This window comes from Mobula hypostoma, chromosome 11 (assembly GCF_963921235.1).
Source record: "Mobula hypostoma chromosome 11, sMobHyp1.1, whole genome shotgun sequence".
Classification (NCBI taxonomy): domain Eukaryota; kingdom Metazoa; phylum Chordata; class Chondrichthyes; order Myliobatiformes; family Myliobatidae; genus Mobula; species Mobula hypostoma.
The window spans coordinates 165,804-179,782 of NC_086107.1; the positions used below are offsets into that span (position 1 = coordinate 165,804).

The 13,979-nt window shown below is 46.5% G+C and overlaps 1 protein-coding gene across 4 annotated transcripts in view; it reads left to right on the forward strand.

Moving 5' to 3' along the window:
• The first annotated feature begins 334 nt into the window (after positions 1-334).
• Positions 335-13,979, forward strand: part of sirt3 (sirtuin 3) — an 84,423-nt gene continuing 70,778 nt past the window's right edge. For all 4 annotated transcript variants that reach the window (XM_063061532.1, XM_063061533.1, XM_063061535.1 and 1 more), the window contains exons 1-2: positions 335-374; positions 11,647-11,802. In XM_063061532.1, the coding sequence (XP_062917602.1) occupies positions 11,648-11,802 (155 nt within the window). In that variant the 5' untranslated portion in view covers positions 335-374; position 11,647. The remainder of the gene's footprint in view (positions 375-11,646; positions 11,803-13,979) is intronic.

Genomic DNA, 13,979 nt, shown 5'->3' on the forward strand with positions numbered 1-13,979 from the left:
AGCTGACCTGATCAGCATTTCTGATCTGACTATTGTTCACGATTGCACTTAATAAAAAAAAGTTGACGTTTCGGGTGAGACTCTTCGGCGGGACTGGGTGTGGGTTTTCAGGCTCCTGTACCTCTTACCTCCTCTTTGATGGCGCGGTCCTAGGAGATGCATGCAAAGGCCTGTGATTTTATTAAATGCAGCATAATAGTTCCTATTAAAGCACATGTTGCGCTTCTTGTGTTTTACCTGTTGGGATATCCTCAGATTAATAATTTGCTCCTGGAAGGGCCGGCAATTCTGAAGCGCTAAATTTAAGGGATTTACGGTCGGTCACGCATTCAGAATGTCACGTGGTGCAAACGACAGCTGCGCGCAGAAAAAAGGTAAAAAATGGCCGTGACTCCGAAGGGAGAGGGAGAGGGAGATCGAGAGGGAGAGGGAGAGGGAGATCGAGAGGGAGAGGGAGAGAGAGATCGAGAGGGAGAGGGAGAGAGAGGGAGGAGGAGATCGAGAGGGCGATGGACATGGAGAGAGAGGGAGAGGGACATGGCGAGGGAGATCGAGAGGGAGAGGGACATGGAGAGAGAGGGAGAGGGACAGGGACATGGAGAGGGTGAGGGAGAGGGACATGGAGAGAGAGGGAGAGGGACATGGAGAGGGAGAGGGAGAGGGTGAGGGAGATCGAGAGGGCGATGGACATGGAGAGAGAGGGAGAGGGACATGGCGAGGGAGATCGAGAGGGAGAGGGACATGGAGAGAGAGGGAGAGGGACAGGGACATGGAGAGGGTGAGGGAGAGGGACATGGAGAGAGAGGGAGAGGGACATGGAGAGGGAGAGGGAGAGGGTGAGGGAGATCGAGAGGGAGAGGGAGATCGAGAGGGAGAGAGAGGGAGGAGGAGATCGAGAGGGCGATGGACGGAGAGAGAGGGAGAGGGACATGGCGAGGGAGATCGAGAGGGAGAGGGACATGGAGAGAGAGGGAGAGGGACATGGCGAGGGAGAACGAGGCCCGCAGCGGGATGGGGGACACGCCGAGGGGGCAGCGCAGAGCGGGGTGGGGTGGGCTGGTCCCGCGCTCCTCACATTCGGAGGGGGCCCGGCGGATCGTGAGGAGAATCTCCTGGCGGGCTGGGTCCTGGCTCTGGACAGGATGGTCATTGGCGGGTCTGGGCGGCGGCAGGTGGAGGGTGCTTAGCCTGCCTGCCCCTTCGGCGTGCCCGGCTGTCCTTGGAGCGGCCGCGGCGGGCACACTGGGGGGATTTCCGTGAGCGGTGGTCCCTCCGCGGCATTCACCGTTTTATAGACGGTACTAACCATATTGTAATTTAAGTGTTAACTACTGTCTATAAATATTGATTGTCTTGTGTCTGTGTGTTGTAAATAAACTTCTATAGTTTTGATTAAAAAAGAGTGCGGGCTTTTGGTAGGTCAGTGGCAGCTGGGCTCCCTATGGGGGGGGGCGTTGGAGGTCGTTGCGTGGAAGTTCGCGCACCTCTTCTATTTGAGGTTCTCCCCGAGCTCAGCGGAGGACGCCTGGCCAGCGAACAGGTGGGATTTGAAGACAAAAATCACAGCCCAGCTGGGACGCTGGTCAGGCCTCCATCGCGCAATCTCATACCGGGGGAGGACATTAGTTGTAAATCCGCTGGTGGACTTCTTGTGGGGCAATAGCAGGCACTGGGTCTCTGCAGCGGTCCTGAGTCTTCCGATTGCGGAGGGCGGTCAGTCCTTGGTGTACGTGCGCTCCCAGCTGGCGGCTCTCCGCCTCAGGACCCTGCAGAGATACCTGTATAGTGACCAGCCTCCGGGACGGCATGGGCTGGTGACTCACTTTCTCCGCTGGGGACCCGGCTGCAGGAGGGCACGCGAATCCCGGCGGGTGGGGGCACTACCTTGCTTCCACCGGGAACTGTGGAGGGTATGGGGTCTGACTTCATCTGGGCCGGGTGCTCTGGCTGCTGGGAGGACTGACCTCGGTCCTATTACGGTGGGTGTCGGGGGAACACGGGAAGTGGAGGGATTCCGGCAGCAGCACCACCACCGTCGGAGCCAGGCATCGGGATACCACGTCGGACCGTCTCCCGGGGGTACCCACCGCCTGACGTTCCAAAGTGTTTCTTGTACGGGCTGTTCTTGCACACCTTTCACTTCTTGCCTTCGCCCCCCTATCGGACTCGCCTCAGCGGTCTGTTTTACCATCTGGCAGCAGAGGAGACCCTCAGTGGAAGTCTCTTTACGCAGGAGTATACATTGGGAACCTGGAGGGGCAGGTGTCGTATGGGTCAGTGCCATACAACAGGTTAAAAAGCAGGTTTAATGACACCCCATCTACGGGCCCTTGCTTACACGGAATGTGAGAGGTTGTATTCCGTTTGAGTTTCTAAAGGGGCTGCTGCTCAGGTTCTGGCTGAATTTTAGCATTGCGCTCCTCGTCTACGAGCACCCAGTTCGGAAGGGGGTGGGTCGTGAGGAGGATCCTGGCCGAGGCGTGGAATGTGGCAGGCTCTGCCCGGACCGACTGTCTGCCCCTTTACCAAGGGTAGGTTCGTGCCCCGCTGTCCTTGGAGGGGGAGCATGCGGTCACAATTGGTACAGTGGGGCACTTTACAGGAGCAGTGGGGACCCCCCCCCAACAGACAATAGTAACCATATGTTAATCTGAGTGTATTCACCATCTTCTGTCACGCACCCCGTGACGAGTTAAAGAACCAGCAGAAATGGAAAACGCCTTGGAGTCTGGTTAACTAATGGTATTTATTAGTAACTATGCAATACAGTAATATAAATGCAGGTAAATCCAACAGGTTTGCAATGAATATATATATAGTCTTACAATGATGAGTTCAGTTCAGTTCGTGGTATTGAGTTGAGTAGTGATGGAGAGAGGGAGCGATTTGAGTCTTCAGGTGAGCTGACATCGTCGATCTTCCCGTTGTCCTCCGAAATCCTTTAGACGTCACCAATTGTGACCACAACAAAGAAGACCGTTCTTCTGTGGTGGAATTATCAACCCAGGCGAGGATGGGCACACAAATAACTCCCCACTGGTCACGCCTTGTTCACACTGCAAGAGCCACTGATCAATCCTCCTAAACCCACTTTTTCTGTGGGCACAACAAAGCTCATTCAGTGTCCAAAACCATGTGTCTGTCTGTTTATAGAAAATAGGTGCAGGAGTAGGCCATTCGGCCCTTTGAGCCTGCACCACCATTCAGTATGATCATGGCTGATCATCCAACTCAGAACCCTGTACCAGCCTTCCCTCCATACCCCCTGATCCCTTTAGCCACAAGGGCCATATCTAACTCCCTCTTAAATATAGCCAATGAACTGGCCTCAACTGTTTCCTGTGGCAGAGAATTCCACAGATTCACCACTCTCTGTGTGAAGAAGTTTTTCCTAATCTCGGTCCTAAAAGGCTTCCCCTTTATCCTCAAACTGTGACCCCTCATTCTGGACTTCCCCAACATCCGGAACAATCTTCCTGCATCTAGCCTGTCCAATCCCTTTAGGATTTTATACGTTTCAATCAGATCCCCCCTCAATCTTCTAAATTCCAACGAGTATAAGCCTAGTTCATCCAGTCTTTCATCATATGAAAGTCCTGCCATCCCAGGAATCAATCTGGTGAACCTTCTTTGTACTCCCTCTATGGCAAGGATGTCTTTCCTCAGATTAGGGAACCAAAACTGCACACAATACTCCAGGTGTGGTCTCACCAAGGCCTTGTACAACTGCAGTAGTACCTCCCTGCTCCTGTACTCGAATCCTCTTGCTATAAATGCCAGCATACCATTCGTCTTTTTCACCGCCTGCTGTACCTGCATGCCCACTTTCAATGACTGGTGTATAATGACACCCAGGTCTCGTTGCACCTCCCCTTTTCCTAATCGGCCACCATTCAGATAATAATCTGTTTTCCTGTTTTTGCCACCAAAGTGGATAACTTCACATTTATCCACATTAAATTGCATCTGCCATGAATTTGCCCACTCACCTAACCTATCCAAGTCACTCTGCATCCTCTTAGCATCTTCCTCACAGCTAACACTGCCGCCCAGCTTCGTGTCATCCGCAAACTTGGAGATGCTGCATTTAATTCCCTCATCTAAGTCATTAATATATATTGTAAACAACTGGGGTCCCAGCACTGAGCCTTGTGGTACCCCACTAGTCACTGCCTGCCATTCTGAAAAGGTCCCGTTTATTCCCACTCTTTGTTTCCTGTCTGCCAACCAATTCTCTATCCACATCAATACCTTACCCCCAATACTATGTGCTTTAAGTTTGCAGACTAATCTCCTGTGTGGGACCTTGTCAAAAGCCTTTTGAAAATCCAAATATACCACATCCACTGGTTCTCCCCTATCCACTCTACTAGTTACATCCTCAAAAAATTCTATGAGATTCGTCAGACATGATTTTCCTTTCACAAATCCATGCTGACTTTTTCCGATGATTTCACCGCTTTCCAAATGTGCTGTTATCACATCTTTGATAACTGACTCTAGCAGTTTCCCCACCACCGATGTTAGGCTAACCGGTCTATAATTCCCTGGTTTCTCTCTCCCTCCTTTTCTAAAAAGTGGGGTTACATTAGCCACCCTCCAATCCTCAGGAACTAGTCCAGAATCTAAAGAGTTTTGAAAAATTATCACTAATGCATCCACTATTTCTTGGGCTACTTCCTTAAGCACTCTGGGATGCAGACCATCTGGCCCTGGGGATTTATCTGCCTTTAATCCCTTCAATTTACCTAACACCACTTCCCTACTAACATGTATTTCCCTCAGTTCCTCCATCTCACTGTCCCCTACTATTTCCGGAAGATTATTTATGTCCTCCTTAGTGAAGACAGAACCAAAGCAGTCATTGAGTATATATATAGTCTTAATATGCCTTGAGTACAGGATGATAACACAGGATGGTTTTCTGGCATTCAAATGCCTCCTGGCAAAAATCACTCCACATAAATCTTTCACTCTTCCGTAGAAGTTTTGTTAGGGGGAGAGCAATGTCAACAAAGTTCTTACAAAACTTACGATAATACCTAACCATTCCCAAAAGTCTTCTCAAAGCTTTCTTGCCAGTCGGAATAGGAACCTCAGCAATAGCTTGAACCTTGGCCTGTACAGGAGCCAGTTGGCCCTGGCCAACCACATGGCCTAGATATGTAACTGTGGCATAGCCAAACTCACTTTTAGCGAGGTTCACAGTAAGATTGGCCTTGGAAAGTCTGTCAAACAGTTTTTCTACCACTGCAGTATGTTCTTCCCACGTGTCATTCCAGAACACTAAATCATCAATATAAGCCCCTGTGTTTTCTAAACCTCTAATCACAGAACTGATCATTCTTTGAAACGTCCCTGAAGCATTTTTCATCCTGAAAGGTAAAACATTGTACTCATATAGTCTAGATGGTGTCACAAATGCTGATATCTCTTTAGCCCTCTCTTTCAAAGGAACACACCAATACCCTTTTAACAAGTCAATCTTCGTAAGGTATTTAGCCTTTCCTACTCTATCAATACAGTTATCCATTCTCGGGATAGGATAAGCATCTGTCATAGTTATTGCATTGATTTTCCTGTAGTCAGTTTTGAATCTCATGCTACCGTCTGGCCTAGGGACAAGGATGCAGGGCAACACCCAGTCTGAGATAGAGGGCCTAATGATACCGGCTGTCAGCATGTAGCTAATTTCTTTTTCAACCATTTTGCTTTTCTCTAAGTTCATTCTGTAAGGATGCTGTTTAATGGGCTGGGCTGAATTTATAATGACGTCATGCACTGCACCGGTGCACCGTCTTGGAATGTCAGGAAATAAATCTTTACGCTTGCTAATTAGTTCTTGCAATTGCTCTCTCTGTGCAGGCTCTAGATGACAGACTTTATCAGTAAGGTCTTTCAAAATAGTGGAATTCTCAAGTCTTGTTGCTACAATATTCAGTTTGGTAAAATGATCTTGTACCTCATTATCAAATTCCACAGCCCCATTTGTTTTCTTAACAGTACTTATTGGTACCGTCTCAGGATCATAATAGGGCTTCAGCATATTTACATGTACCAGTTGGGTTGCCTTCCTTCTGTCGGGAGTTTCGATAGCATAATTCAAAGAATTAATTTTCTTAATTATGTAGTATGGTCCATGGAATTGTGCTTGGAGGGGGTTGGTCACGAGAGGGAACAGCACCAGCACTTCATTTCCAACCTCAAACACCTGCTCCCTTGCTCTCTTATCAAACCAATGTTTCATTTTAATTTGGGAGTTTTGCAGGTTCTTTTTGGCAAGGTTACAAGCTTTGTTAAGTCTTTTGCAAGATTTTAAAACATAATCTAACACGCTGACGCACACTTTTGAGTTAGACCACTGCTCTCTGAGCAAGGTCAGAGGTCCTTTGGGCCTATGGCTGAAAATGAGCTCAAACGGGTTGAACCCCAGGGACTCTTGAATGGTGTCTCTCACAGCAAAAAGTAATAAATATATCCCTTCATCCCAGTCCCTATCATTCTCATGACAGTAGGTTTTAATTATGGTCTTAAGAGTGAAATGAAACTGCTCCAAAGCCCCTTGAGACTCCGGGTGGTAGGCAGATGACACAATTTGTTTAGCCACCAGTTCAGAAACTATTTGCTGGAATGTTCTTGAAGTAAAGTTACTACCCTGGTCAGATTGAATTTCCTTAGGCACACCTACCAGTGTGAAAAACTTGATGAGTTCCTTTACCACAGTCTTGGCCTGGATGTTTCTGAGAGGCACGGCTTCAGGGAACCTAGATACAGCACACATAATTGTTAACAAGTACTGATGACCAGCTGCAGTCTTTGGCAACGGGCCTACACAATCCACTATGACCCTAGAAAATAGTTCACCGAAAGCAGGTATTGGCCAAAGTGGTGCTTTTGGGATGGCCTGATAAGTTTTCCCACTACCTGGCATGTATGACACCCTCTGCAGTAATTGACAATATCTTTCCTCACATTAGACCAATAAAATTCCCTCATAATCCTGTGCACTGTCTTCTGTACTCCAAAATGTCCACCTAAAGGCATCTTGTGGGCCAGGTTTAAAATTTCAGCCCTGTAAACCTTTGGAACCACTACCTGAATCACAATAGCCCAATCCTCACTTGCAGGCACAGTGGCTGGTCTCCACTTCCTCATTAACACCCCATCTTTAAGGTAATATCCCACTGTCTCTTTCCGAATTTCATCCTCACAGAGAGCTGTCTGCTTTAAAGCCACAATTTCAGGATCTTTATTTTGCTCCTCTATAAATTCCTTCCTCGATAAGGACAAGTCTTTCTTCTCTTCCTTGCTCTCCTCAGCCTTACTACCCTCTAAGTCCTGTTGGTATAGGGACGGTAGGAAAATCTCGGATAAATCAACATGACCCTCAGCAGCCTTTCTGGACATGCTTCGTGTCACTGCACATGCGGGATACACATCAGCATCTATGGGCGGGTCCTCAGCAGCAGCAGGCTTATTTGTGAGCTGAACTGCTGGGTAAACATCCCCACTTGCAAGGTCATTGCCGAGTAAGACATGAACAATGTCTATCAGTAGTTCAGATCGTACCCTTATTGTGACTGGTCTGGATACCAAGTCGTATTTCAAAATTATCTTATGCAAAGGCATGGCTTCAGTTCCCTGTCCAATGCCTTTGATAATATTTACTTCACCAGTCTCCGTCTCAGCACCAAATTCCAAAACACTCTTTAATATTAGTGACTGAAAAGCTCCAGTATCTCTCCAGATTCTCACTGGAACTAGGGTTGACCCTTTCTTCACAGACACAAACACATTTAAAATAAATCTCGAGTCCCTCTTGAAGTCGATCAGACCCCTCCTCCTTCAGCGGTGTTTTAACCGTCTGAACGCAGACATTTGGGGTTTTCTCTTTCTCTTTTCGTTTTTCCCCTTTTGTAGGCAAACAATTGGATGCCACATGACCAGGTTTCCCACAAAAGTAACACTTGAAACTGGGAAATTTTCCCCCCGACTGTTTTCCTTCCTCCTTACTTTTGTCACTAGTCCCCACTTTACTTTCGACGTTTCAGGATGAGCAACTTTGATGTGTGTTGCTTGAATTTCCAGCATCTGCAGATTTCCTCGTGTTCCCGGTTTACTTTCCGGTTTAGCCAGTGGGTTATCTCTAGTATGCTTTTGGTAACTCCTATTCGGAACAAACCTAACCTTATGAGTTAAGGCATCCTCGTCTGCTAATCTAGCAGACTCTGACAGTGTCTCTGCCTTTTTCTCATCTAAGTACGTCCTTATACCATCAGGGACGCAACCTTTAAACTGTTCAATCAATATCAACTCCTTCAGGTTATCAATATTCTCACTTGCCCCTTTCGAGGTACACCAACGATCAAGGCACATCTGCATCTCACAGGCAATCTCTAGATACGCGCAGTCCCAAGGCTTCCTCAAATTTCGGAAACTTTGCCTGTACACCTCCGGACCCAACTCGTAAACCTTAAGTACAGCACCTTTCACTCTATCATGATCATTTGCATCCGCAACAGACAACGCCAAATATGCTCATTGAGCCTTTACCTTAATCACACTTTGTAACAGGACAGCCCACAGATCTCTCGGCCAGTTTCGATTTATGGCCATCTTTTCAAAATGTAGGAAATACCTATCCATGCAAATACGAGGAAATCTGCAGATGCTGGAATTTCAAGCAACAGAACGCAGCAGGCCAGGCAGCATCTCTAGGAAGAGGTACAGTCGACGTTTCAGGCCGAGACCCTTCGTCAGGACTAACTGAAGGAAGAGCTAGTAAGAGATTTGAAAGTGGGAGGAGGAGGGGGAGATCCAAAATGATAGGAGAAGACAGGAGGGGGAGGGATGGAGCCAAGAGCTGGACAGGTGATTGACAAAAGGGATATGAGAGGATCATGGGACAGGAGGCCCAGGGAGAAGGAAAAGGAGGAGGGAGGGAAAAACCCAGAGGACGGGCAAGGGGTATAGTCAGAGGGACAGAGGGAGAAAAAAGAGAGAGAGAAAAAGAATATATATATTATATATAGTATATAATAAATAAATAACGGATGGGGTACGAGGAATACGATATGGAATTAAAATGTGTGGTCCGATGTGGCCTTCTATATATTGGCGAGACCCAGCGCAGACTGGGAGACCGTTTCGCTGAACACCTACGCTCTGTCCGCCAGAGAAAGCAGGATCTCCCATTGGCCACACATTTTAATTCCATGTTCCATTCCCATTCTGATATGTCTGTCCACGGCCTCCTCTACTGTAAAGATGAAGCCACACTCAGGTTGGAAGAACAACACCTTATATTCCGTCTGGGTAATCTCCAACCTGATGGCATGAACATCGACTTCAGTAACTTCCATTAATGCCCCACCTCCCCCTCATACCCCATCCGTTATTTATTTATATACACACATCCTTTTTCTCTCTCTCCTTTTTCTCCCTCTGTCCCTCTCACTATACCCCTTGCCCATCCTCTGGGCTTCCCTCCCTCCCCCTTTTCCTTCTTCCTGGGCCTCCTGTCCCATGATCCTCTCGTATCCCTTTTGTCAATCACCTGTCCAGCTCATGGCTCCATCCCTCCCCCTCCTGTCTTCTCCTATCATTTTGGATCTCCCCCACCCCCTCCCACTTTCAAATCTCTTACTAGCTCTTCTTTCAGTTCGTCCTGACGAAGGGTCTTGGCCCAAAACATCAACCGTACCTCTTCCTACAGATGCTGCCTGGCCTGCACTGTTCACCAGCAACTTTATGTGTGTTGCTTGAAATACCTATCGACTTCTGTTTCCTCAAATGGAGGTACTAACTTAATTTCTTCACTAATATTAAACGGTACAACCGGCTCCCTCCTATGGCTTGGCACTGGAACCCCTTGCCGCACCAACTCCATCTCAAACTGTCTCTGTCTTTTTGCCTCTTCTCTCTGTTTGTCTGCCTCTCTAGTCTCATGAACCCTCTGCTTTTCTGCTTCCTCAGCCTCGAGCCGTTTTAATTTCAATTTCAATTGCAGCTGAACCTCAGCCTCAGTAAGTACCTTACCTTCAACGAATAACTCTAACACCTCCTCAGCAAACTTCCCTTTAGTTATATAATGCTGGGCTATTGCCGTCTGCATCTCAGCTTTTCTCATTTTAGTGGTCACCTTTGGTCTTAACTTTTGAGCAATTGCCAAAAGCACATCCCTTTTAGCATCGCCCAACGCCTCAGGGGTTGGTTCTGCCACAAACTTACTAACCTCAAACTCCATTTCTACTGACATTCCACACAAGCAAATCAAAAGGGATTTTCCCCCAATCAATTCAAACCAGCCCCCCAAACAATTTGTTCATATCATTGTCGCAGGCCCCAATTTTGTCACATACCCCGTGACGGGTTAAAGAACCAGCAGAAATGGAAAACACTTTGGAGTCCGGTATTGCTATTAACTAATGGTATTTATTAGTAACTATGCAATACAGTAATAGAAATGCAGGTAAATCCAACAGGTTTGCAATGAATATATATATAAGTGTGGAAATATATGAAAATCAAGCTTCTTCAAGTCTAGGGGTAAATAGATAGTCTTACGATGATGAGTAAAGTTCAGTTCAGTTCGTGGTATTGAGTTGAGTAGTGATGGAGAGAGAGAGAGAGGGAGAGATTTGAGACTTCAGGTGAGCTGATGCCATTGATCTTCCCGTTGTCCTCCGAAGTCCTTTAGAAGTCACCGACTGTGACCATAACAAAGGGGACCATTCTTCTGTGGTGGAATTATCAACGCAGGCGAGGATTGGACGCACAGATAACTCCCCCTTTTCACACTGCGAGAGCCACTGATCGATCTGCCTGATCGATCCTCCAAAACCCACCTTTTCCTGGGGGCACAACAAAGCTCATTCAGTGTCCAAAACCATGTGTCTGTCTGTTTATCATCTGACCTTCTATTTATCTCACCGTGCTGAATACTAGCTATCCATTAACCAGCTCCTCCCCTCTCTCTCTCTGTAAGAATACAGAAGCTGAAACCAGTGTCCTTGTAAAAATGTAAACATGCTGCAGAAAACCCATAACATCATCCAAAGCTGTTTTCGTGTCTGTCTGTCTCTCTCTCTCTTTCTCTGTCTGTCTGTCTGTCTCTCTCTCTCTCTCTCTTAAAAACAAGATGTTGGTGTTAAATAACTCTCTCTCTTTTCAAAAGCACAGTTCATAGGGATAATTCAGGACCCCGTCACACTTGTAGATACTAAATATCTGTACCGTGTGTGATTGTTCTGTAAATACATTTTTACAGTTTGGTGTAAAAGGGAGTGGCACTGAATGAGATACATGGTCATTCACTCTCCAGAGGCTGTGGCAAGTTTTAAACCTGTGCATCACCTGAGTCTTGCAGCCTCTCCAGACCAAAGTGCTCTGACTCTCTGGAATTAACGAGTGTGAGTTTATTAAAACCTGGGCGTTGGTGTGTAACTGTAACCAAACAGTGAAGAGCAAATACTGGAGTAAACGCCTGCTGCACAGAGAACCCTGCAACAGCATGTTTGCACACACTGCCCTAGCAATAACATGGCATTGCACTGCACTGTGCTGGAGCTTAGAACTGAGACTTTGTCTTTCTGGAACACAGCCAGGAGCTGGGTGAACTAATTCTGTTTTTGTACCCATTTGCAGGATGCAGTTTGCAATTTGTCTTCGAATTCTCTGCAGTCCACCGTGTCTCCTTGCCTCTTCACGGTTGCAGTGCAATTTCAGCGTCTTTCTGAAGAGCCGAGCTCAGAGCTGGTGTCAATCCACTGTAGATGGATGGTTGCACAGGAGGACTTCGAAGTATGTAGTCTGGCCCCTCAGGTTCGGAAGGGAAAGGGGAACAAGAGGTGTGAAGTGATGAGAGGCGATTCAATAGTTAGGGAAACAGGAGATTCTGTGGACATTTGTGGAGTATGTTCTCATAGAACATAGAAAATCTACAACACATTACAGGCCCTTCGGCCCACAATGTTGTGCCGTCCATGTAACCTACTCTAGAAGCTACCTCCAATTTCCCTACTGCAGAGCCCTCTTTTTCTAAGCTCTATGTACCTATCTCAGAGTTTGTTAAAAGATCCTATTGTATCTGCCTCGACCACCTTCGCTGGCCACCACACTCTGTGTGAAAAATTTTCCTCTGACAAATACCTACTTCTAAGCACCTTAAAACTATGCCCCTTCACGTTAGCCATTTCAGCCCTGGGATAAGGCCTCTGGCTATCCACATGATCAATGCCTCTCATCATCTTACATATTTGTACAAGGGATGATTGACAAGTTCATGGCCTAATTTTAGAAAACCTAGCGTATTTATTTTTCAACATAACCCCTCCTACATTTACACACTTAGTCCAGCGGTTGTGGAGCATACGGATCTTGGACCTCCAGAAGGTGTCCACAGCAAGGGTGATTGATATGTTCGTGGCCTAAGGTCAAAGGATATGAGTTATACAGCTCCCGTTACATGCACATGCAGTTCAACTTTTTGAGTGATTATGCAGAAAGTTTGAAGATCATAACTCACCTCCTTCTACCATAGGCCACAAACTTATCAATCACCCCTGATGTGTTATTAACTTCAAACTTTCTGCATAATCACGCAAAGAGTTGAACTGCATGTGCGTGTAACGAGAGCTGTATAACTCATCTCCTTCTACCTTGGACCACGAACATATCAGTCACCCCTGCTGTGGACACTTTCTGGAGGTCCTCCTAAAATTGACTCCTTCTACCTTTGGCCACGAACTTATCAAAACCCCTTGTATATATATAATGGTCTATTACACACATTCTACACAATCAGCAAAGCTCACCAATGTCTCTACTTTCTGGAGAGAGCTGGACTATGCTTGTCTATATATTAACATCATTCTACAACTCCACAGTGGAGAGCATCCTAACAAGATGCGTCACTGCACAGTATGGAAATTGCACTGTGGTGAACAGGAACAATCTCCCAACGGGTAGTCAAAGCTGCCTAATGCATCACTGACATCAGCCTACCCTCCATCAATGACACGTGTTCGTCCATCGTCGTCGATGAAGACCTCAACACCATCGTGATGGTGTCGAGACTAGTGCTTGATTTGGATTTAAGTAAGGGAGAGTTGTGCAAATGACATATATACAGAAAGGTGCCGGAAAAGGGCCAGTAACATCATGAAGGATCCCACCCGCCCTGCCTGTGAACTGTTTGTCCCACTCCCATCAGGGAGGAGGCTACGTCGCATCCATACCAGAACCACCTGACTCAAAAACAGTTACTTTCCCCAAGCAGTATAAGTAGTGCTAGAGAGTTTGTGAACCCTATTTCTGCATAAAATGTGATCAGATCTTCACGTGTCCTAAATCTAGATAAAGAAAACACAATTAAGTAAACAACACAAAAACATTACACTTGTTCATTTATTAAGAAAAATTATCCAATATTACATGTATTTGTTAGGAACTTTTGCTTTCAGTAACTGGTGTACCGTCCTTGTAACAACAGTAACTTCAACCAAAAGTTTCTGGTAACTTGATCAGTCCTGCACATTGGCTTGGTGGAATTTTAGGCCATTCCTCCTTACAAAACTGCTTCAACTCAGAGATGTCGGTGGTCTTCCTCGCATGAACCGCTTGGTTCAGGTCCTTCCACAACATTTCTGTAGGTTTAAGGTCAGGACTTTGACTCAGCCATTCCAAAACACGAATTTTCTTCTTTTTAAACCATTGTGTTGTTGATTTACTCTTGCGTTTCAGATCATTGTCTTGTTGCATCATCCAACTTCTATTAGGTTTCCGGTGACGGACTGCTACCCTGACATTTTCCTGTAAAATGTCTTGATACAATTTTGAATTCATTGTTTCCTCAACAATTGCAAGCTGTCCAGGCCCTGAGACAGCAAAGCAGTCCCAAACCATGATGCTCCTTCCACCGTGCTTCACAGTTGGGATGAGTTTTTGGTGTTGGTGTGTATTGCCCTTTTCCCTCCAAA